The following is a 25,898-nucleotide window of genomic DNA, read 5'->3' on the forward strand; positions in this document are numbered from 1 at the left end:
GAGACAACGTTGGAGGAAACTCTTAAAAAGGCAGACTCGAATTAGAAGCCTGTATTTTCAGAGAACAAGAGCATAACCATTTTTCAACAAGATATATTGAACAGCGATTCACTGATATAAACATTTCATATATTTAAGAATAGATATAGATAGATATACATATCAAATCTCCATAAATTCCAGATTCATCAGCAAACTGTTTCATTTTTACAAACTCATTGAAAGATAAATCAAAAAGCAAGATTTAAGGAGGTCATATAAAATAATAAAACAGGCAGGAAACCTTAATTTGCTTTCCATTTTTTTTGGATGTATGAATAGGTAACATATGACAATAAATTATTGCATGCCACACTACCAAATTAGTACAATAAACACTGAAAGCTCACACAGATGAACTTTTTGATGCCATAAAAGATCACTTCCCAGTGTAGGGATGTGTTGTTCAATACTCCTTAAGACAAGGCATTTGCTCCTGAACTCCTTTCAGCTGGCAATGAGGATCTCCAATGCATGTGGTATCAGCCCTGTCCTCAGCAGTAAACAAAAGAAGGGAGAAAGGGCAGGCAAAGATAGCTGTACTCAGTCAGGAAGTGAGAAAATAGAAGAGCTTAAGCAGGATCACAGTTTAAAAATATTTTAACTCTATGGCCTTTCTTTAACCTGGGGAGGCTTGCTAAAATGTGCTAAGAGAAGAAAAAAGATCTGGTGAAGCAACAAAATGAACTATGGATTTCAGTTAAAAGTCTTTAAAAAAACCCGAAGTACACTACTCTTAGGAGAAAAAATTAATTTTGCATAATGACATCAGGAATTACTGTAATATATTAAAACCCAGAATAATTAATTTAAAAATTTTATTCCTAAAAAAAAATAGAATCTGATTGAAAAGCAAGACTTCATGCTAAAGACAAACCAATGAAGCAACACTGCTCCAGTCTGGATACTTAAATTTCACTAGGCACTTCATCACCTCTAATCAAGACCTTTTTAAATGTTTGTGATAGTCTCATTTTTGAAAACAAAAACAGAAATTATTCAATCAGATTTGTTTCTATTAAAATAAAATTAGAGCAATCTTTCAGTTACTTAGCTGTAATAAAAGCAGTGAATCTTAAAGAGTTTGCATAATGTTGTAATTTTTATCTTGTTTTTCCGCAAACCTGACAATAGTAATTTTTTTTAAGACTGTCATTTTTATGCTGTATTACTCACAAGATACCAATTTAAAGGAATGCTGAGAAATAAAAAGAGTCAGATTAAAAGCATCCATTAATTCTCAATGCCCAGCTGGAGACATCCCAATTTTTCTGAATGTTTACTTAGTGCTGGGTGGTGTTTAGGACTAGCTCCCACCAAGTTCACTTGCACTTTGAGTCATCATCCATTCTGTAATTCACCACCCCGTGTCTCAGGCTGAGCAGCAAAAGCAGCAAGCGAGCAGTTCTCAACAACTAGCAGCGATTCACCCAACATATACAGAGCAGAGGAAACAGCAGAGGCTAATTCCTCCAAGGAAACATCCCACTAGTCTAACTCATGAAAGCCTCACTTTTCTTCCCAAATTCCTTACTGCCTTTCCAACAACTTTCACAGCTTCTAAAGTGGGAAAAGCTAGGGTCTTAGAGCTGCAGATTTAGGAAACTGCAAGCTGAAAGGGGCTACAAAAGCAGGCAGTTTAACCTGAATGAAAACAGTCCCTAAGATATCCTACAGAAGCAACCCTCCACGAATTAATCTGGTAATGCGTGCTCAGCTACAATGTAACTTTCCAAATCAAGTCACGACTTTTAGGAAACTCACAGAGAATTTATCATCCATTTCAACAGCTCCTGCCAGCACAGACTTTTCCTCACTATTAAAACCACATGGTTCCTGCCTTAGCTGACAGCATCAGTTCTTCTATTTAACCAGTATTTTCTCCCCATAAGACACTATGACCATATCTGTCCAGAAGCCTTTTAATAAACTATTCAAACTGATTTTTGTATTGCATAAGGCATTTTCTCTGGGTCTTCGATCATTTAATGGGTCTGCATCTCTCTTATCCTCCTACTGCTCCTGCAAGTATGGCTATGATGCATCCTCATATTGATTTTACCAGAGCCCCAGCCAGAACTAACAACGATGCCTCCATCACACCTCAGAGGAAACAAATCACCCTCATCTGCTCCGTGAGAATGACACATGTACACTCTGGTTAATAACAGGTGCTAAAATGCCTGATCATTCTTAATTATGATAACCCTATCTAGCTGTTACACATAGAGTAATCTTCTGCTGTCTCAGAACTCAGCCTAATTTGGGCTGGTGTTCACAGACAAAGCAAAAAGCTGACTTAGGGCACAAACACTACCCCTGACAAACAGCATGGGACCACTGGGGGAGTTCTAAAGCAACCAGTTCATGTGGGCAAACATGCACACTTTTAGAAATAGATTTTTAAAAATTCTGAAAAAAACCCCTGAAATTTAAGAAACTGTATACAGCAATTTTAGTCACATTACTGTATAGTACAGTAGCAAAAGAAAAAAGTAAGCAAACAACCAAGAATGTATTTGTGAAAACTGAAAACTGCTTTCTCTCAGAAGCAGAACTAGCAAGCAAGATAGATCACCACAGACCCTCTGAAAAATCTCTTGTCACTTCTTTGCCTCACCTTAAAAGTGAATAATATTTTTTTTCCTTTCATGTAATTTTGAAGAAGTCTCCTAGGTTTTAGTTAAATTTGCCTACAATGAAATGATCATTTCTAGAATAAGTAGGCCATGGAAAACTCAATTTTCCATTTAGATTCAAACAAGAGATTGTCATTCATTTGAATATTATTTTGTGGCTCAATGTGAACTTTGAGTGCGACATGCTGAAAAGATAATGTTTTTCCCTGGTTTCTATAGCACCTGCTAGAAGCTTCAGGCACACAAAATCAAACCTATTCCAAAGGTACAAAACATTAATCACCTCTTTTGACATTTTTCAGGTTAAGTATCAAATGTGCTCTACTGGAAATGCTTTGTTACCCACACGTGCGCAAACCTCTGCTTCTGAAGGAAAACTATCTCCCTTGAAGTTAACTATTTAGTAACCTGGCACAGAGATCCTCTCATCAACTCTCCCCATGGAACAGGTCATAAAGGCAGCCCCACTTAGAAATTAATTTGAAGTTCATACTCCCTGTTTAAATCAACTACCCTGGTCCTGAGCAATGGATTCCTTAGGCCTTTTCTCTGTTTCACTCAGGCTGCACAACAGCTTCTCACAACTTTTATCTCCCCTCTCCATCGCTAAAAGAGAGAAAAAAAAAAACCAAAAAAAAAAGCCAGGATAGCTCATTTCATGTGTCCCACATAGCATCTCACAGGTCAGAAATGAAACAGCTAAAGAACTTTTAAACTCTGGCTCAGCAACAAGGTGAGAAACCAGAGCAGCTCCCAGGACTATCCAACCTGCAGAGGAGGCTTGTGCAGGGATGAAGAAAACTTCCCCTCTTTGGATCACCCAGGGAGTGCTACACACACCCAAGAGAAATCCAGGCCCAGTCCTACCACCTCAGTTATGGTGCTCCCAAAGGCTGCAGCACAAAATAAAGCCTTAAGGTAAATTTTCATTGTGTTATAGCCTTGAAAAACATTAGTAGTAACCCTGAGTTTTCTGAAAACTTCAGAAAACAACACTCCACAGCTTTCAGCTTAACTTACATAATCACAATCAGAAACGGTATTGCTCTCTTTGAAAATCAAGCTCAAAATGTTGCATAAACTGGCATAAAAAAAAACAAAAAAAAATTTAAGACAGGTGGGAAGACAAAGTAGGGCTTGGGGTTGGATTTCTTTTGCCCTCCCATCAAGATTAGCAGATTTTTTTACTCAACATGAACAGCAAATCACATCCAGACAGTAAGTACATTTTTAAACTGAACAACCTCTGTCATATTTGTCCCAGTAATTCTTCCAGTCATTAAATGTCTCTTTTTTTCAGGCAAACCTACTAAACAGCTGCTTAATATTTTCAAGTAGTTTTGGTCCAGGTAGCATCTGCCAACCTCTGAGCTACATTTAGCATCCTCCCACAGTTGAAGCCTAACAGACTTCTCTATTGAGACTTAAATCAGCAGCCTCTTTGTCTCCATGCAACTGCTCTTTTACTGAAAATGGTATGGCAGCACAGAGAGCACAATATGAATCTAAGCAGTGAAGCTGGGAGAAAACTTCTTGTTGCCTGAAAGGAAAAAAAAAAGTGAAATCCCACTTACTTCCTCACTGGAAAAAATAAAATGCAGGCCCTCCCTCCCTGCAGCCATATGGATGCCATCACAGTGGTAAATGCAGGTGGCAAAACAGACATTTCAGTGTTCAGAATCACTCACAGCCCTGTCAGCCAGTTCCCATCCCTTCCCAGGAATGGATCAGATGGAATAATTTTTAAGGGCCTGTACCAGACAGGGCCATGTTTTACATGGTACCTTTTTTTTCCCCCTATAAAGGAAATCTCTACTCAGGCAAATAAGCTTCCCTGCAATTTACATCTCCTCACAGGATTCTCCTAAATTTTACACGTATATTACACTGAAATTCCACACTAACTTTTTTCTTCTGTTTAGTATTAGAAGAATGTGGGTTTTTTCAGTATTATGCATGTTGTTGTAAGAACAAACATTGGGACTGATGAGCTGGATTTACTTAATATTGCAGATCATCTTGCTTCTTCTAAAATACGAAACCAGGAATATTTGTGTTTAATGCCAACTACTTAAAACAAAACAAACAAAAGACCCAGAAATACCTGTGGACTTTGAACCCAGGCCTGCTATGCAGTGTGGCTTCTTTAAAAAAAAGACTGTTCTGTGCAAGCTTGCCATTTGAAATGGTAATTATCCTCACTCCCCAAACACCTTATAAAATCAGATTATTTATTACTAGGTGAAATGACAAATCCATCATCCCCTAACAAATGGTACCTAATACCTTTATTAGACAAACACAGGCACCTGACCTTTGATAATTTGTTCTATTTAAGGATCTTCAAGTGCTGTCAGTTACCAAAACATACAAAAGCAACACTTATGGGGGGGGGGGGGGGGGGGGGAGGGAAATAATCAGCTGTATTTACATCTAACACTCCAGTACCTAATACTCTATCCAAAATTCACACACAAAAACAACCAGTCTGTGGTTAAATAAATAAAACAAAAACCATACAAAAATCAAACAACTCCTGAGACTTTTGATATCTGACCGCTGATGACTGGTCTTCCCTATTCTCCTACCTTAAAATATATAGTTTATCAAGTCCATCAAAAGTCCGACCCCGAATAATTTTGTTAATTTTGCCTATTAATACATGTAGACTACAGACAGTTTTTTTCAGGGGTTTTTCTCCTTCCATTACTCTAAGGAAGCAATCCCACAGAAGCTCTTTGTGCAATCCTTGAGAAAACCAGCATCCCAAAGTGTCAAAGCCACACTAAACAATCCCAGGACACGCTCATTTCTCTCAGGACAGGCTTCAAGACACGTGTGTGAATGCACACACCCCCTCCTTGAACCCAAGGCTAAATTTGCTCACGTTAATGCATCCACTCACTCCCAAGTGGTCAGTGCTGAGAAATGTGCACTCTGGTTTCTGCCTTAGTCATGCACACAAAGGTAAACATTTTGAAGTTCAATTCAACTTCACACAAGAACAATAAAGAATTAAGAGAAAATAAATCAATTCCTTTCGCTTAATACTACACTGCATGTTTAAGATTAGCCAAGTGGGAAATTTCATCTTTATCTTATTTCTAGAGATGAAATGCTACAAAACCTCTTTGTTACTTATTATTTGTTCATTCCATAGGCATGAAAATATGAGTAGTGTTTATTTTTTTAACTAGTCATTTCTTTTATCTGTTATTTGCCAAAATCTAGCAATACCGACCTCAGAAGCAAATTTAATCTTCCCAAACTTTATAACCTTAGATGCTATCTATCACACTATATTATTCCCTATTCCAAAGATTTAGTTCTATAGGAGAGAAAGTGGATTAAAGACATATTGAGGATTATAGATTATGCAGTTAGAACAAACACGGGCAAGTATTTCAAATAGCTGACCCTCCAGAAAGGAATCACATTCTGTTCTCAAGATGATATACAAAAATAGAAAGCACATTCCACTAGGAAAATATTTACTTAATAATTTATCATTTACGAACTACTACTGTACAAATGAAAGTACAAAAGACAGCATATTGAAATCCACATGAAGATATATATGCAATGATTACAACACAGCTTCAATTTCAATTGCGATTGGATTTACAAAGTTTACTCTACTCCAGCATGAATCACACTTCAGTTTTCCCTCAAAGTCCTACGTTCAAAACGGATTCCAATTTTTTTGGATAGAAGAGGCTGACACACACAGTGCTGCCAAAAAGTCTAGAAATAAAAGGATAAAAATCTCCAAGTATCCAACTGGAAAGAAATGCCAGTGAGATATAAGAATCAATTTAGTCCAGACATTAATAACTTCCTTAATGATCCGATGATTAAAATAGCATATAGATAACATCTTCTGAGGATATTAAATAGAGAACTTTGAGTAGCAGTGAAGTCAGAAATAATACAAAGGAACCTAAGCAAATTCCTTACACAGCCAGAAAATAATGTGAGGTTCAGTGTGGAAAAACATCAGCTAATACATCTGGGAAAAATAATCCCAAATATAGATACTCAATATGGACAAGAAACCTGGGAAACAACAATGCAGAAAAAACTGCATTAACCACAAATGCAGCAAGAGTGAAAAAAAAAAAGAGAGGGAGGGAGCATCTGTCCAGCCACTGAATCTAGTAATGGGGGGAAGGCTGAATTACTTCCATTCACCCATTTGACAGCTCTCCCAAAATGAAGTACACGGGGGTGGATGCTCTGTTCCACTCTTGGCTGCAGCTCTGGACATGAGATAGGTCCTGTTCCTTGAGATATTTAAAACTACAGGGGCAAAAAATACTATCAAGTACTGAGTGCTTTAGCCTAAAAGACCAACTGCAAACAAAAAAAAAAGACTCTGAATTTTTTATTGTATATGATGTGGTGTTATAGAGCTTTTTTGTTATATTTGATATATCAGAGCTCTTTAATCCAGAAGTATAATACTTCTCCAAAAGCAAATAAACATGAAAAAATGCTCATTTCCAAACCATTTGCTTTTTATTGACCATGAAGTTTTGGCACATCTCACCACAACTGAAATCACTTTGACGATTTTGGCTCTCAAATGAATTTTTGCCATAGTGCAATGCCTGTTCACATTGGGAACAACTGTACAAAACAAGGGAAGACAAACCAACACTGCACTCGTGTCAAATGAGGTCATCTCAGAATCTATATGAAGGGAATGGCAATTCTCCTCTCTGCAAAGTCCTTGATTAGTAGTTTCTGCAACAGGAATGATTGTTCCTTACCAAGGAGGAAATAAGAGAAACTTGCTTAGGGATACTTCAAAACCTGCTTCTAGCCATTTACCTGTTTTTCCAGTTATTATGGCATTTTTCATTATAAGAACATCCCAAAAACTTAAGAAAAATAGTTTTACATTGCTAATGGAAATTAGAATATCCCCAATTCCATTACACTCTCTCAGAATCAGCTCAGAAGCATATACAGAAATTCTAGGTATTATTTGGGTTTGTAGGTTGCTTTTTCTGCTGTGAGTGTGGGGATGTTCCCATCAAGAGCATTAACTGGAAAATTCTGTCCCACTTGAGATTATGGGATACCTGAACCAAAGCTTAAACTCAGCCCTTCTTGCCCATGAAGAAAGAGCTTCAAATGCTGTTTGTTGAACTTGACTGAGCACATTATGGATGTGGTAGTTAGGGACAAACAGGACAGTAAAAGAACAGGAAGAGGAACAGACTTGTCCTGAGAAATTCAACACATTTCTCTTGCCACTGGAATCTCCTACAGTTAAAAAGAGACAAAATATTAAAAGAGAGATTCTGACAAGATCATTGATTCTGTGGCTTTTAAGAAAAAGACAGAATCTGTTTTATTTATTACTTGGGACACATGTTTGTTCTTCCTGAAATTAAAGAAGAGTGAGAAATTTCACTCTGTGACCTGGAATTTCACAGTTAATGGGAGAATGGAGTAAACATAACCTCAAGTACTTTGCTCCTCTCTCCTTCCTTGCCATGATTCCCGCTGACTCACGGCAATGAAGTGTTTAGAATTTTTCCAGGAGCTTTTTCACTGCCTGGCTTATGCCTAACCCATAAGTATAGAACTCATTTGCTCATTTCTCTAATATTAGGAGACTCACAGCAGCTCTTTTTACTTGTGACTAAAGAGATTTAATCTGGCAGCTCAGACCATGTACTAAAGCAATTTACAGCAATGGACACTTCTTCTGAGATTATGGTATCCAAAATATAGGCTAACAACCACCCTGAAATGCTGACTTCTTGAAGATCTTCTAAAAAGCCCTGCATCCCAACCCTCTCCCACATATATAATGGATCTGGCTCCCATATCTTTGTCATCCAACCACACCACACTTCTGTTCCAAGAGCCAAGCCCAGGTGCCAGAACTCCAGTAACAGTCTCCATCACTTAAGGCACACAATTTTGGAGCTGCTCTTGTCAGAGGGACTAATAACCACTTATTTCCATCATCCTTCCTAGTCCTAAAAAGAGAAACTGGAGCAGCATCGAGTCCTGAGTAAAATACTTTTACAAGTCTGGGTTTAGTCAAAAACAGATAGAGATTTTTACTAAGATTCCCTATTAAAGACAAATTGCAGCAGTGGCTATTTTTCTCTCTCTCTGCCTCACCTTTTCATCCCTTCTGCACTTTTTGAAGATGAGTAGAAATTTCAACCACTGCAGTTTCTTAGGACCGGTGAAGAAGAAGGTTTTGTTTCCTAACAAGCAGGAGAGGGGGGGAAAAAGCAAGAAATACTCACAAGAGTGCATGGGGGAGAAAGGAAAAGGAAAATTATTGCATGAATAACAGCTATGAAAGACTGTCTTGCAACAAGGTCTGATTACTGCAACAGAGGCAGGATGGAGCTAGTGTGTTCTTCCCAGGGTGGATCTCAGCCCTGACAGGTCTAGTCTTGTCTCCAGAAGTGCACACAACCAACCACTGTAACACATGGATGGAGCTGAAGATGAGCAGACTATATTTTTCTGTATAAATACAGCTAATTTTATTTTATTGAGTTTGTCAATAACCTCTGCAATCCCCTCCACCCAGGACACGTGAGTTTTATCACCCTCGTGTGGAAAAATACATAATCATAGCCATCAGAGGGTGCAAGAAGAAAAAGAAGTGGGAGTAAGGAAGGCAGTGATAAGGAACAAGCAAAGAAGAAAACAGGAGAAGTATGGGCTGGGTGAAATAAAGGGAAAGTAAAGGAGAACCAAGATGACACAGTACCACCTCAACTTCTTCAAAAAGCTATCCCAAAAATGTTATTTGAAAACACCAAGAGAGCAAGCTGCCAAATTTACTCTCCCTTGGTAACACTGACAATATTCAACAAGTAAGTTTTGTTCTCTACAGCTTTGATTCAAGTACTGTCTCAGCTGTAATCACCATCTTTTGCATTTTTGTTTCCACATAGATGGGAAAACATATTCTCTATAAACAGTTTTGAGCAGTTAACCTTACGTGAAATCAGAAAACACTAAATAGGCTTTTTAATTTATACGGAGACTGCATATAACATCTATGTCCTGCTGTTGGAATGTGAAAGTGGAGAGCACGTGAGTGAAACATGCCAAGAAAACTAACAAAAGTTTATGCATTCACAGTACATCCTACTGGGTAATATAAAGGAAAAATAAAAACATTTAATTCCTCTAAAATCTGAAATCATCCTTCCCTCAGTTTCTGATTATCCACGGTATCAATGTGTAATATGAGAAATTTAACTTGCAGTAGATTTCCTTTGCAACATAATCTATATGACGAAAGCATTGAAAGCAACAAACAAATTCGCTATCACCTACATTGTAAAACTTGAAAATACAACTTCAGTACAAGCACATGCAAAAAAAAAAAAAGCCAAGGAAGTCATAACAACACTAAACTCATGACACTGCAAAGAAGCACAGAAATCCCAAAAAACAAAAGCACAACTCAGACTAGGTAGATATATCACAAGCACTATGAAAAGATACATTACACACAAGGTATCCCTAAAGCTTCCTGAAAACCTTCCAGGAATCCCACAGAAAACTACAGACCACATCCAACACAAACTACAGATACTTCTTCTTAATGACACTAAACATTTTTTCTGATACTCCTCAAAGAGTTAGAAACTCATTAACAATTCTAATGACAGATCTCCTTAACCTTATGATAAAAGAATATTCAAAGAAATGCTTCCTCCATTACCCAAACTACATTCATGCCCAGCCACCCTTCACAATGAAAAGCATAAAATGGATAACCATGCAACTTACATTCATTTCATTGTTTTAATCAAAATCTGACAGCAAAGAACTTCTCCAGACAACACACAATTTCAACTTAACCTTATTCTTCATGATGGTACCTGATTTTTCAGAATAAAAATTGCTGTAACTAAGTGCTTTATCGTATCTCCTACTGGCAGTCAAGTTCTCAAACTGGTACTTTTACCAGCAGGGGCACACGGGAGTCAGCATTTATTTATCACCCCTGAGGTACCACTGATGGTTTACTTCAGCTCCTACAAAATACCATCAAGTAAGGACAGCTGAATCTGCAATTCATGATTTGCAGGAGATACACCTTTTTCAATTCATAAAAATCTTTAGAAACACCCCAATTCTGCACAAACTTTTGTAATCCTAACAGCAGACTGCTTGTCTCCACATCTCTTCTAACTCAGTCAGTTCTGAAGTCCAACATTAAGGTATTAAAACAAGCTCTTCAGCTCAGGGAACACAAGAAGCTGCTGTTACAGAAGAGCTGGCACCATGTCCAACAATGTAAAACAGACTTTACAGCAATCTGATATTCTAATTTTTCTTTTAGGAAGCTACCCAGAAACGATCCATTTCACTTTTTTGCTTTCTGCCCATTTAACCAGTTACAGCAACTCTGCTATGTTATCTTCCTTCTCTGCCTCAGATTCTTGCAGATGCTACAGGAAGGACCTTGCACTTCACACACAAGGAAAATACCACAGTTAAGAATCTGTCATACATATTGGAAAGGAAGACAGCAGTAAACACCAATAAAGGGAATAAATACAAAATAATGATCCTTTTTAATAAAATGTATTAAAAATGTTGAAGTGTTTTAAAATAAAATCTTATATACTTTGTTTTCAAGCAAAAAAATAGTTAATATCAGACATATTGTGACTTGAAAAATAAACTTCATACAGGAAATTCAAAAATACACGAATACTGACATGTATAATTTTGAAAATATACATACTCTTAGATTTGTTTAATATAACAATTAGAAAAAATTACTGCTGAAAAACCTTCCATAACCGTGGATGATTATTACTCCTGATCCCCTTTTAGTCTGACTTCAAGACTTCGTTGAAAACAGATGAAGTTTACAATAACTAAGGGCAGAAAAGTATTTTACACTGATTCTTTGGACAGCTGCCTTATCTTTCGAAATGCTTGATTAAGATCCTCAGACTGTAGCTGCACTATTTTTTACTTTAAGCAGAAAACCACAGACACAGAAACTATCAACCCTACATGAATATCCACCAGCATTTCAGATCTGCTGAATTACTGTTTGAGAGGACACAGGATCAAGCACATCACTAAAATCAGAAGGAGGTGGAATGTTTCTAACAATCTGTTTTACACTGTGGCCCCACAGACACTTGTCTCAGCAGATGAGAGGCTGCACTTGGCTCGAGAACTTCTCAAAGAAGTTTTGCCACCAGAAAAAACCCTCCTGTCACTGCACCTGCAACCAGACTGACACAACCAGGGAGGTTTCAAAGGAAGAGGAATCCGATCCTGCTGGAAGAAGATTCTAGAATTTTTCTAATGGGTTTACCTTAACCTTTTATGAAGCAAAGCGTGCCCATTTGCTGATGCTTGTGAATTATACAGTTACCAAGATCACAGTAATCCATAAATACCCACCCTACCAAAACTCACTGAACTTCCCAAGTCCTCTCCTCTGTTACTAAGGATTTTTGCCTGATTAAGCCAAAGAAACAGTAATAACTTGAATGAAAAAACTGTAGGTGAAAGGAAGTTACCCTGAACCTAAAAATAGTTGTGTGTCCTCCTCCCACTCCCCAGAAAGCATTAATGAAAGTGCTCTTTTCTCAAGGAGGCAGTAGCTTACAATGGATGAATGTGAAAGGATTGCTGCCTTACTATAAAGCTCTACCAGTAGAAGCAATATCCCATTTTAAAAACAGAAGAGAAAATTAAATAAACTCAAAATGTAAACTTTATATAAGACATTAAATATATCTATAGCTTATTTATATATATAGATATATTCTACACATGTATTATACACAAACACAGATAAATACACACATAATTCCAGAGATATGGTAAATGTGCTCTTTCCCAACAGTAAAGCTCCATAACATAATCAATTATAAAGGCAGCACTATACTTCAACAATCATGTGCACTATACAGAAATAATTGCTTGGCTGAACCAGAACTTGTATTTGTTGAAGGTACTTCAGGAAAGGAATATAAAGGAGGTACTTATTACAGAAACAGGAGGTTTTATTACAGACCCATAGGGTTACAGTTGGGCACAGAAAGGAAAATGGCAATATTATTAGAGCGATAAGTATTAATGGGAAATGTTATAAAGACATACTGTACAAGTAGACCGAAACCAAAAGTTTTTCAGGATTATGGCCAGATTGGATGGGGCTTTGAGCAACCTGGTCTGTGGAAGGTGTCCCTGTCCATGGCAGGGGGTTGGAATGAGATGATCTTTAAGGTCCCTTCCAACCCAAACCATTCTGTGACTCTGTGATTCTATGATAAAGTCTAAACATCCTGCAGAAAATTATCAAGTTTTAGACTCAGTCTTGTGAATAATACAGAAAGACGTTTTATGTCATTACAAATTACTTCACTTTAAAAATTATTTTAAAAAAAAAAGAAAGAAAAGGAAAAGGTGGGAATCATCATCATTGAACACTTCCAGAAGCCAGACTGAGACATTCCGGAAGTAAAACAATTACACTGGAGGCTTCAAAAGCAAAGCAAAGCAAAACAAAACAAAACGACCTTCCCCCAAAAACAGAAAAAATAACCCACCACTATCCTGACCACAGGAAAACTGCCAGTCCTGGAGAGACTCAGAAATGAATGCAGGGCACTGACTGGAAACATTTGAAGATAGGGGGTAAAGCTGAGAGAATTCCTCACCAACTACACTTTCACTCAAGGAAAGATAGTTAAGTTAAAGAAAGTTAAGATGGGAGGGTATTTCTTTCACTTAACTTGAAGTCAGCATTTCTAAGCCTGCCCATTCTCTACAAATGTTGCCCTACAAAACTACATTCTTCCAAATGCTGGAGACAGTAACAAGCAACCAAAAGAAAAAAAAAAAAAAAAAAAAAGGCCAGAATGTAATTAGTGTATTGGCCTTTCTAAAACACCATCAAACAAATACTTTTTAGAAACAACCAGAAACCTTCAAGATTACTGGAAAAAAAATACTCTACAACCAACGAATGTTAACAAATTAAAATGAAAGTGTATAGTCAAAAACCTACTGACAAGAGCACAAAGAAAGTGAAGAAATTTATTACTTATGACTACAACATCGTACATATTCATAAAAGAAATACTAAATGGGCTAAGTCCTTCCTTTTGAGATTGTGGCCCTGTTCCCAAATCTTATACAGAGATGGCCTATTAAGTCCAGATTTATATCAAGCAGAATGGGCACAAAATTCCTAGAAGTAGTTCCAAGATTCATCACTGATTATGTACGTGCAGCACAAACCAAGTTCCAGTGTTTCTTCCATGCAATAAATTAGGAGTCCTAAGATCTATTTCTAATTCTGTAAATAAAGCTGAATTTTATTTTGGGAAATCATAACCACTATGACCCTAAATTCCTGTTTATATATTAGGAGAAAGCATTTAGCTTAGTGATCTTATTAACAGTTTACTGATATTTCTATAACTGATATCTGTAAAACATTCCAAATTTCTCAAATGAAGAGCAGCATAGACAAGATAAACAGGCAGCTCCCATAGAAGCCCACAGAAAACAGAAGCTCTTTCTTCTTCTACAATTCAAATCATAACTATTTGCCATATGAACAGTTTTAGGTGCCATCTATAGGTCTGAAAAGGCCAGACTTTGTTAGGATAAAGGAATATTTTAAAATTCAAAAGTAACTGCATTTGAACAAGAAGGTGCACATCTTGCAGTTCTCAGTCAAGAGTCTTTTCAAATTGTTTGGATTTTTTACTATTTAGGAACTTCAACATTTGACCTATAGATAAGACTCATAAGAAAAGCTTATAATAAAATCCCAGCTATAGGGAAATAATTTAATGATCAAAAGCAAATAGCAAGTGGAAAGAGATTTTTCCTTTTTTGACTATGCAATGCTCTTTTGTTGCCACTACACCAATTCTTTAATGCCATGGAAACTATCTGATAAATGTATTAGAAGCTCAATAAACTTCATAATACCGAGGTAGCAAAGCAATTGGTATTGTTGACAAAGAACTTCTGCTCTGAGCGCTTATTTTAAGGAGGAAAAATAATCTAAAAATAAAAATCATACTTTGAAATGTTTTCAACAAAAACATAAAATAGTTGCAGAGAACATGAAAGTAACCTACACTAATTATATTAAATCATCGGAAAATGTGGAAGGATGACGGGAAAGAAAACACACCTTGAATTACAAAAATGGGATACAAATGATTTAACAATTAACAGTCTCGCTTTTGTATGGTTTGCTTTGCCTAACTTCTGTATTTGTAACGAGGGCAAGGGGGTGGTGCGATGCTCTGGGTTACATGCAAGCTTTCTGTGCCATTTCTCAGGATGCTAAATGTCCATTCATAAGGCCCATGATGTTTTTAATCATCTATGTGTATGTTTTCATCCTCTGAACACTCCTCTACCTCTACAGACACCAGGCAGAAACACAAATGAACTCCCCCTCCCCCTTTCGCAGGTAATACTGAAATTGCTCTGTTTCATATGTCCAGCACTACAATATACTCTTTTTCCAGCCAAATGCTTTCTAACATTGCACTCCTGCTGATCCACCTCTAGAGACTTCTAAGTAAAAAGAGCAGCCATACAAAATGAAAGCAAAATAGCCCTCCAATAAATAATACACCTATCCAATGTATCTACAATCCTATTTTCCTCTACAGAACAAACACGATTTCAGGCACACCACAAACCTGGCTAGCAAACCTGGGAAGGATCTGACTAGGGCACTCAGATGGAAGTGCTCAATCCCACAAAAGGACCCTTCACCAGGACTGCTCTGCCACAAGCCAGTTACTCAAGGCACCTGTCAGCCTGGGTGATATCAACAGCTTCTTCAAAGTAAAGCCAAAATCCATCATGCACTGCAGGATACAGCAGGGAAAAGCATGCAACCTTCCAAAAAATGCATGTGAGAAACATACAGAAGAGCACACCTATGCAAAATGCAGCTGTATCACAACTCCCATGTGCACTTCTCATCCCATTCCTCTATGCTTGAAACAAAGGAGAAAACACTGGGTTTAAAGCATTATATTGGACACTATATATATTAGCCATATTTACAAAGATAACTTCAAATGAGATTTAGTCACAACGCCATAAAAAAATACAATGAAACCATCTAAAAATTTAAGTCTTTACTCTAGGCAGTTTTTTGACTTGTGCCTTTTGAAAGCCTGAACTCAGCCCAGCAGAGCCTCAGAAAGAACACCTTACTTTCTAAATACATTAAATGTTTGTTTACAAACTGATGCCATACACACACTTTTTTAAAAAATACAAGAGCAACAACTTCATTCCTCTATTTTTTTTCTGAAATGAGCAATACTGAAAATTCCAGTTGTTCTTACAACATTTCCTAAAAAGCAGCTTATCCTTCAGACTTGCACACAGCATCAAAACATAGCATCTCTTCTATTTTTCTTTCCCAAAATATTTTTATTGCCAAATGAACAACAACAAGGCTGACTTACCTATCTGTTTTTGCAATACAGGCTTGTATGCTCACAGAAGGCAACAGACTGCATTAAAACACTACCAAAACAAGCCATTTCACTATATGTGACTCTGCCCCCAGGGAAAGGAAGGAGAACAGATAAGATGTGACAGATGTGTAGTCACGTCACTTAATACACTACTGGAAGGTGCTCAAATCATTATGGTGACAGGCAGAGTATAAAAACTTGCAAGGAATGGACCAAGCAGTTACCCAGTTTTCTGCATACTTGATTCTTGTAATCACAGAAGATACTGAAGGCCGTAAAGTGCTGTTTGAGATAAGGCAGACTGCCAATGTCAGTATGCAATATATTCATAAAAAAACCAACAAAACAAAACAAAACAGAAGGGAGCATAGCATGTTATGTTTTTGTAAGCAAAACTGCTCCACCATGAATATGAAATACACCTGATGAATATGAATTTGAGGTCTGTCCTCGAAAAATTTCCCATACTGAAATAGTTCTGAAGAGGCTTAATTAAACTTGAAATTTACCCAAACCAGGAAGCTTATCAATTGTACATCTCCAAACTAAGTTCAGTTTTGTGAGACTTTAAAAAGCTATTTTGCTGGTATCTCTTCTCTATCTTGGTTTAAAAGACAAAATTTTCCAGGATAAAACTGGAAATCATATGGCTAGTGGACAGAAGTAATAGGACTGGTCACTTGTTTAAAGGCAAGTGTAAACCTAAGAGTTAAAAAAAAATCAGGACTTTCATTAAATTGGTCAAGGAAAGTATGAAAAACACAGGAGAAAATAATTTCCTCGCTTCTTCCAGACTTAACAATCCTGAATGTTACAAATATTAATGTAGGTCAAGAATATTTCCAAACAGCAGCATGATTTTTAGCTGCCAGTGTCTCTTCATGCCACTGCTGTTTAGATAGACTGTTAGGCCCAAATCCTACAAATTAATCTGCACAGGTAGATCCCCGCACCTCTGGGAATCCGCATTAAGGCAAAGAGGGAAAACTAACTTGCAGGATTTGAGTCTTAATTTGAAGCTGGACCACTATAACTCATTATGACACTAATCATAAATGTCTCACCAACACACTCTGCTCCCCATCTGTTTGTTGTATTACAGTTTTATATCTCAATCCTCAGGACTGGCTACAGTAGTCAAATTAAGCACCTGGACACGCCTGTGTTTCTGCAACTCCAGGTTCTCACTGTTTTACTTATGCTTGTGCCCATGCCTGGTTTACTCCCTGAATGGGACTACAAAATAAGAATGAAATAATTACAACATCAATTTCTTCATTTGTACAAATATAAATCTCAATGTTTTGCACTAATCCCATCACTTAAGCCAAAGGATAAACTCCAGTCACCTTCTGAAGCGCAGCAACTGGTATAAAATAACCTGCGTATCGAAAATTACCTGGGAAAGTGTAAAACTGAGCTTTAAAATTATTACAAAGAAGTATTTACTACTTTATCATATTGTCACAAAATAACAAAGAGTTCAACAACAAAGAGGAAAAAAAAATTCATAGAATCATAGAATATCCTGAGTTGAAAGGAATCCACAGGATCCTTGAAGTCCAACTCCTGGCCGTGCACAGGATCACCCAAAGAATCACAAAGAATATTCACTGCGGGCTACAAAGTCAAATCCAGTGGCACCAACCAACCCTAAACTGAACAATACTGAATCCAAGTCAGTCCCCACCAGGCACAGTGCAGGGGGGCTGGGTGCACCTTTCCTTTGACTCAGGATATTCCATTTGTGCATTCTTACAGGGAGCCCACAGAAAGAAGCCCACAATATTTTAATGACAACTCCACTAGAACTAATACTGGAATCCTACTTTTAATTAAATTTAAAGACACACATTAAGATGAGAGATTTTTTGGGAGGCTGGTTTAGGGTTTTTGGGGGGTGTTTTTTTGCAACTACTGTATCCTTATGAAGTGGGGTTGAGAACTAACAAAGTGCAGTTCCACATTTATTACATATTTCAATACTCTGATTAACAAATTTGTCAAACAAGGTAGATGAGAGAATATGGAAAATATACTTGCCCAAAAAGGAAGAAAAGGGACAGAGGATTAAACCTATTAAACTTCCTATTTTCCAGGATTATCAGCACCAGCCATGCCTATTTTAACTACTTACAGCAGAAATGAAGAATAGCAATGAAAAAAATACACAGAATAAATCATTTGAGAAGCTAGTGTTGAAGACTTCTGAAAGGTGATTTCCCCTTCCTCACCAGACAGACATTCTGAGAGGTGCTTTTGACCCCTGGATTTGTACCGAAATTCAGTGACAACTAGAATTCAGGGGAAGCATTCAAGATATCACAGAGATATTGGCATCCTTTTAAGAGTAGTACGCTGGATCATTATTTTCCCTCTCAAATTAGAGGTTAAATATGCCAGGAGAAACTGTACCAGAGTTGGGATATGCAAGCTCTCAAAACAGTAGGGCCTTGCCTAAGACCAGATTGGCAGCATCTTTTCCCCAGGAGGCTGCAGCTCATGGGACCTTTCCATTTCAAAATCCAGCAGAAGGCAGGACCTGGGAGCTATCCATGCACAAATGGTATGAGAGGGGATCCCACCTCCTCTCTTGCTGTGGGGGCTGCAGTTGGCACCACTGCCACAGGGTGCAGATGCACACACCAAGGAAAGATACTAAAAACCAGCTTCCTTCTGCTCACGAGTCCATTTACCCTTACCAAAATTACTGCTGATTTATGTCAGCTGCTGAGGAATCACAAACCAAAACACTCTCAAGCAAAGCCTGAGTGCCTTGAAGACTCAAGTCATGGTACAGGTTAACATCAGCATTTAAAACTTTCAAAAGTATTGCAAACAATTACCACACCCTCAAGTCACAGATAAAATATTTTGTAGAGTTTAAATACATATATTTTTGGCATGAAACATTTCTCAATGCTGGCGAAATTTCCCTGCAATTTCTGATGACAGAATACTTGGATTTTAGAAATTAGCTGTAGAGCAAAAATTGTTTTATTTATTAAAAAAAAGTGTTTGATCTTACCTTTTAGCAGAGGCAGGGGAGTTAACTCGATAGGCTTGCCCTGAGACCTAAACTGGGAGGAGCTTTGTGACCTCTTCTGTCTGGCTTTTCTGACGGACTTCCGAGAAAATCCGTCTACTTTATCCACTGATGGAGGAGTAGTTGGTGCTGAGGACATATCCCTACTGAAGGAAAGCACAAGTTAAAAATGTATTCCAAATGAGTGAAACAGGTAAAGATTAACCCAAATTTTCCAAATATCTTCTTTCTGCACTACTCTCCTGTTGACAACTCACATAGATAAACTGTTAAGAGATCTAACCCATCTTACGGATGGAATAAACTTAATGGAACTTAATTATTAGGGTAGTAATTCCTCTTGCCTACTTTTTCATCTGTGTCTCCCATTTGCCAAAAATTTCAGACTTAATGCTGACATCACTGCATTCAAAACTTTGTCAGAACAGAACTTCGTACACCTGTAGACCTGGCTGTAACTTTAAATTATGTATTCTTTGGGATGAAGTCATTTCAACTCACTCTGCAAAGGACCAAGCATGCTAAAGAATGGATACACAAAAAGGTACAGATGGTTTTTTGGTGTTAAGGTCACTCACATGCACAGGACAAAAAACACAAGACAGAACAAAAATTCCATTTATTTGCCACACCTACATACAGGATTTTATAGAAATTCAATAAAGTATAGTAAAAAGCACTGCTATGTTTCACAATTTCACTAACACTGACAAATTGTACATATTACTTCTTTATTCTCCATTCAGAAATACTCAGTTATCTTCCTGTGAGTCCCTTTATATGTAGTTATTCCATGTCCTGGCATTTCTGGACGACTAGCAGTGTGGTAACTGCTCTAAGGGCATGAGACAGGCAAGGTTTGCAAGGAGAGGCAGAGAGCCAAAAAAGGCTTCTGCAAGCAAAAGTTTGTGTGTTTCCCAACTTCAGCTGGCCTAAGCAATAGGCATTGCTTCTTCCTACAAAACCTGCCTTGGTGGTACTCCTGTAGCTGATTCTGTACCACTAGCAAACACTGAATTAATGCACCCAGCTAATTTATTTACCAGTCTGGTCCTGTCTGTTAAAAAGGCCCATCAGAGCTTGATGAAATACATGAGTAATACTCAAGGGAAAGGAGACAGGAGGAATTCAGGCCTACACGTTACAAGCAGTTCGGTGCACAGTTAACTTCACCAGCATGTGCAGCTCCACTGAAATCAGCAGCCTCATCTGCATTAATGACATGACCATTAACGAGAGCAGCCCTGTTGATTTCGGCCAGGACAGACACTCGTGCAGAGTTAAGCATCGGCGTAAGCATGTGCAGGATCAGGGTCTTAGAACATGTCCTTGGAAAGCATTACTCATCCCCAGTGTCTGTTGACTTCAATTACCAAAGTGACTCGTGTGCTACAAGAAGTTGATTCCACAACATACAGAACACTTTCGAGTACTTATTATTTTTACTGAAATATCTGGTTACTCATGTGCTTCATAGGTTACTAAATCCACTGAAACAGGCATTATTTGGGTTTGTCTTTTGTAAGAAAAGCTTTCGAAAGCATGCTTTGTTGCAACAGTGTAAACAAGCTCCAGAAGATAAGAACTATTTAATGCAAAATTACATATAGGTACACTAAATCTATCAAAAATGGAGAATAAACTCCATAGGTTCTTCAAGGAAGCATGTGCAGCACCCAGAAACTGAACTGTGCAGCTGGCATTACAATAATGAAAAACCCTTATTCCATCTTTTTGATTTCTCCTGAGGTATTCTTTCACTACCAGCTTAGGCTTTCTAAATATAATATACTATCAGCAACATGAACCCGTACCTTAAACTGGTCCTGTTTATCATCCGGGCAAAAAAAAAAATGCCACCATCACCAGGGCATTCAGGCCCCAGCAAAGATTAATAAATAAAAAAGTGAGATAAACTGGAATAGAATGCCTTGTACTTTAGTAACCCACTTCTAAGATTTCAACAGTCCGCCAAAAAACACACAAAGTTACCTGTTACATAAACCAAATTCCGAAAATATCAGCAAAAATATATTCCCTAAACGTGAATCGGTTTGGCCCTATTTCATCTCATCAGAAAGCTTCCCCTTCTCATCATGTGCATCATTAAAGTGTAACCATTCCTGCAGAAATGTTTGCATGCTCTCTCCAAATTAAATTGCAAAAAAAAAAAAAAATAATAATAATGGACAGCGACTAAAGTAGATCACTTAAACTGCAGGATCATTGTGTCAGCAAGGCGCTTTACTGACACTTCTCTGCTGTAAATTTAGTAACAGTTTCCCTAACCTGCTTTATAAATTATTAAAATCTAATTCTAATTCAACAAGACTACATCCAGCCTAACAACCTTACAGTAAACACTGATCTTTTTTTCGTCTCTCCAAATGAACATTCGCTGCCCTGCATACACTATCATAGGGAAATACTCTGTTTCCACCAACAGTGGGGGGAGGGGGGGCGGGGGAATAAAGCCCGAGATTATTTATTGTGTGCGAGGGGGAAAGCTGCAAACCCGGCCACCGCTCCCTGCTTCCTCCGCTCTATTCCCCGAGTATTTTGGTAAATACGAAGCCACGCTCATCAGATCCGCCGGTCCCGGGGGCGGGGGCGGGGGGGGTGAACTGAAAATACCGACGGATATCGGCGGGGAAGGGAGCAGAGGCGCAATTATCCGCTCTCGGCTGTCATTTCCAGACGGGATCTCCGCAGCTGGAACATGTCCTCCCGCAGCCCCCCGCGCCTCCTCCCGCACCGCCGGGCCGGCGATGGAGTTACCTTGACGCTCCTGGTAGAGAAGCCGGAGACGGAGGGAGGCGGCGGCGGCCTTGGCGGAGCGCGGCCGATGCCTGGCGGCGGCGGCGGCCCGAGTGCGGTTCTCGCCGGGCTCGGTCGCTGCCGCGGCGGCGCAGGAGCCCTGTAGGCCTCGGCCTCGGCGGCGGCGGCAGCGCGGCCTCCCCGGCGCAGGGCGGCGTCGGCGGCGGGTTCAGGCGCGGGCGGCTCCGCTCAGTCCCGTGCACTCCCCGCTGCCTGCGGTGCTGCTGCCTCTTCACATTCCCGGAGAAGGGCCCTGCGAGGCGGGAGGGAGCCGAGCCGAGCCGAGGGGGAGCGGCGGGCGCGGAGGGGGGCAGTGCCGGGCAGGGCGGGGAGCGCTGCTGTTCCGCCGGCGGCTGGCGCGGGGGAGAGAGAGCGGGGGGTCCCGGTGGGCGTCGGGGTCTCGCTCCTATTGTGGCTCTCAGCGGGCTCCAGCCATGGCACTCGCTCGCACGCACTCGCTCTCGCTCACAACCGAGCGCGCTGCTGCCACCGCCCCCCGCCCGCGGACCGCCCCCGACCGCCCACCGGAGCCGCCGCCGGGACGCGCCGCCTCAGTGGCGCCCGGAGCCGCCTTGGCCGCCGGGACCGCCGGGAAAGGGCCGCCCCCTCCCCGGCAGCGCGGCCCCGCAGCCCCGCGCATCCCTCGCTTCTCTCGCCCGCGCGTCGCTCGCATCCCTCGCCCGGGAGAGCGGCGGGGCTCGTCGGCTGAGCTGTAAAACCCGGCGCTGCTGAGGGAAAACCGCGCTCAGGCTGAGGTAAAGCCCTGTCGGAGCCTCTCGGGGGGCACCGAGCCGCTTCCCGGGGCGGGCTGCGGACGAGGGGCCGTGCTGGGTGCAGCCGGAGGGACCGACCTGGCAGTTCCCTCCTTTGGGAAGCGGCGGCTGCAGCCCCTCGCTCCTCCCTGCTGCACCCTTGGGTTTCTTAGCCCAGTGTGTGATCGCTGTCTGCATCGCCTTTTTTTTTCATCCCCCAAATATATATACTTGGAATCAGGGACCAGCTCAACGACTGCTTGTAGATAGTATGGTTAAATACCATAAATTTTGTTTAAATTTATCTACCCGATGGCTTGGTGTTTGTTGGTTTTGGTTTGTTTGGTTTTGTTGGAGGTTTTCCCAAAATACATCTAATGGCTACAGGGTAATGAAGCTGGGAAAGGGTCTGGAGCACACAAGTCCTATGAGGAGCAGCTGAGGGAGCAGGGGATGTTTTGTCTGGAGAAGAGGAGGCTCAGGGGTGATTTTAGTGCTCTGCAAATCCCTGAAAGGAGGTTGTAGCCAGGGCTTAGTTTGTTCTCTCTCAGAAAAGTGACAGGATGAAGGGACACAGTATGGGATGTCAGGGAACATCCCTGCTGAGCCAGGGGAGGTTTAGGTTGGATATTAGAAAGAATTTCTGCACAGGAAGGGTGATTAGACATTGGAACAGGCTGCCCACGGAGGTGGTGGAGTTACTGTCCCTGGAGGTGTTCAAGGAAAGACTGGATGTGCCATGGTCTGGTTGACGAGGTGGTGTGGAGTCATAGGTTGGATTTTATGTCAGAGGTCTCTTCCAACATAACTGATTGTGTGATTCTGTAAATGGTGTTAATATGAATGTTATGCTTTAAAATAGGCTCCACCGCTTCACCTGTATTTCTGGCAGGAAAAAAAAGTTGACGTCTATGAGCAGCAGCCCTCCTGTGTTGATACGACCAAGTCCCTCTGACGTTTTTTTGGGAAATGAGCTCAAAGGCAGTTTGAAAGCTGGTTGCTTTGGTGGGTCAGTCACATCCCTCCTGTTTGTGCAGGTACTGAATCCTCTCAACATTACTAATCCTGCAAACGATATCTAATTGTTGTCCCACTCAGCTTCCTGACTCAGCTTTTGGCATAACAGAGGAAGTGAGACTGTGTCAGACTTGATTTAAAGTGATTTAAGCTGTTGTCAAACTACTTTCAAAATTGCTAATTTTCAGCCAGTTCCCTGGTCCAGCTCCCACTGAGGAACCTGGAACACTGGTTAAAAGCTCTTGGCCACTGCAGTATAACTGTAATGGATGTGAGCGGTTTTGCCTCTCACCTCTCAAAATGCCTCTTCGTATCTTAAGATATATGTCTCCCCTATTTTTTATTTACCTATAGTCAAAGCAATTTCACTTCCTTTCAATCCTTCCTGGTGTGGCATAGTTTTAAACCTTTTAAGATGCTTATTTCTTCTCCCTGTGTCATCTCAAAATCATTCACATCTTTTTTTTTAAACTGTAGCACCCAAGACTGGACATTACTACAATTAAGGCCTCAACAACGCCAGCATCTGCTGTGCTGCCTGTCACAGATCCCATTCCTATTTACACGTGCCAGTACAAATGCTTTTGAGTCAGTCTGATCTATTCACAATCTTGCTGACCTGTTTTACCCCCGCATCCATTTCTGCTGACCTCCCAAGCCAGTTATTTCTCCCTCAAGTAGACAGTAATGCTGCTTGAGAAATTATTTCCTGCAACAGCCCTAATGCTATGCCTTCATTTTTATTTTATAATCAAGCAGTCAAGACATCTTTTAAAATGAAATTCCACATGATGTTAAGTCAGAGAACTGTAGAATTTGTCATCCTTTGTAAATCGATTGTACTTCTCGGAAGAATTGTATTTTAAAAAGCAAAACTAAGATTGAACTGTGCCACGGTTACAGAAGGGTTGTGTAACTCTAAATTTAGAAGAGAGATTTGTATGTATTTGTAGACACTTTAAATTTGCTTAAACCAAGCCAGCTAAAATAATCTAAATGCAAACAAGGGTGGATAACAAAGAATGTAGGTTGGGGTTATACCAATATAAGGTAAAATTTGGCAAAAACAGTGTAACTTCCCATTAGTGAGGGACAGAACCTGTATTTGTATATGTTTTGCTGTTACCTGTGCTTAATTCTGTTAGCTCAGAATTCCTCAGTTCTGTTCACTGTCCTGTGTGCTGCTTTTGATCTGAACAGTGCAATGAGCAGCTTATAGAGGTACTGGCAGCACACTCTGCAGAAAGGAGGTTCTAGCACAGCCTGATGGCTACACTGGCACTTTAGGTGCAGTTGAGCAAGTAATTTTACATGATTGTACTTCAGTTTTCCTAGTATGGGACTAATCCATCTTTGTAAAACACTAAAAAATCTAAAACTGAAGCCTGTGATGTGGGTGTCTATTAAAATAACTGCCATAGAAGGGATAAAAATCAACACTGCTGTCCAAGTCCACTGTCCAGTGCACACAGATGTTTTTACTCTTCAGTGTGACTTTGTGTAATAGCTACAGAATTAGTTCTTCAGTACAGCTGAACAGGCTGGTAAATAATGCATTCAGCTAATTCGTTTCTTAGATGGTCATCATGTGGTCTGTTTGGTCCATTTTGGCTGTGTAAAGCATTTTTATGGTGTGTTTTATATCGGGTAATGTTTGGACAGTAACAATTCAAGAAAAAATACAGGCTTTATCAGGGAATAAACAGAAATCTTACCTTTTCTTTATCCCATGGCCATCAGATTTTATGGAGTAGGCTTCCCATTTATCGCCTGGTCGCTTTCTTTTTTCTACTTTAATCTGTGAAGTCCTCATCTGTGATGAGATTTCAGAGCACAACATAAGATATGAATGTAAAACTGCTGATGTTTCAAAGGGGCATTGTTACTTGTCCTTCTCCCATTCTCTGTTTCGCCTGTATTTTGTAAAAATTGCTACTTTGAAAATGGTTGCGTGAATCCCAAGCAGAGATGGAGAAGAACTGAGTACTACAAGTGTTTTACATAGATGTGTATCTGTATATGTTTATGTATGTGTTTGTATAAATACATGTAATACCAATTTGCAAGAATAAAGATTAATTTTTGTCAG

At 39.7% G+C, this 25,898-nt stretch overlaps 1 protein-coding gene and 1 long non-coding RNA gene across 4 annotated transcripts in view; one reads left to right on the forward strand and one right to left on the reverse strand.

Annotated features, from left to right (window-relative positions):
• PPP2R5E (protein phosphatase 2 regulatory subunit B'epsilon) overlaps nt 1-22,557 on the reverse strand; it is a 74,181-nt gene extending 51,624 nt beyond the window's left edge. The window contains exons 1-2 of one of the 3 annotated variants that reach the window (XM_039553034.1): nt 22,002-22,557; nt 19,206-19,369 (exon numbers count right to left, since the gene is read on the reverse strand). In XM_039553034.1, the coding sequence (XP_039408968.1) occupies nt 19,206-19,362 (157 nt within the window). In that variant the 5' untranslated portion in view covers nt 19,363-19,369; nt 22,002-22,557. The remainder of the gene's footprint in view (nt 1-19,205; nt 19,370-22,001) is intronic. The other 2 variants (XM_039553032.1, XM_039553033.1) reach the window with 2 other exon arrangements.
• Nucleotides 22,558-22,644: 87 nt separating this feature from the next.
• LOC109143404 lies at nt 22,645-25,551 on the forward strand. Its single transcript, XR_005602063.1, has 2 exons — nt 22,645-22,795; nt 23,655-25,551. It is a non-coding gene; the product is annotated as an uncharacterized LOC109143404 (long non-coding RNA).
• The last annotated feature ends 347 nt before the right edge of the window (nt 25,552-25,898 follow it).

Source organism: Corvus cornix, chromosome 5 (genome assembly GCF_000738735.6).
Source record: "Corvus cornix cornix isolate S_Up_H32 chromosome 5, ASM73873v5, whole genome shotgun sequence".
In the NCBI taxonomy this organism is placed as follows: domain Eukaryota; kingdom Metazoa; phylum Chordata; class Aves; order Passeriformes; family Corvidae; genus Corvus; species Corvus cornix.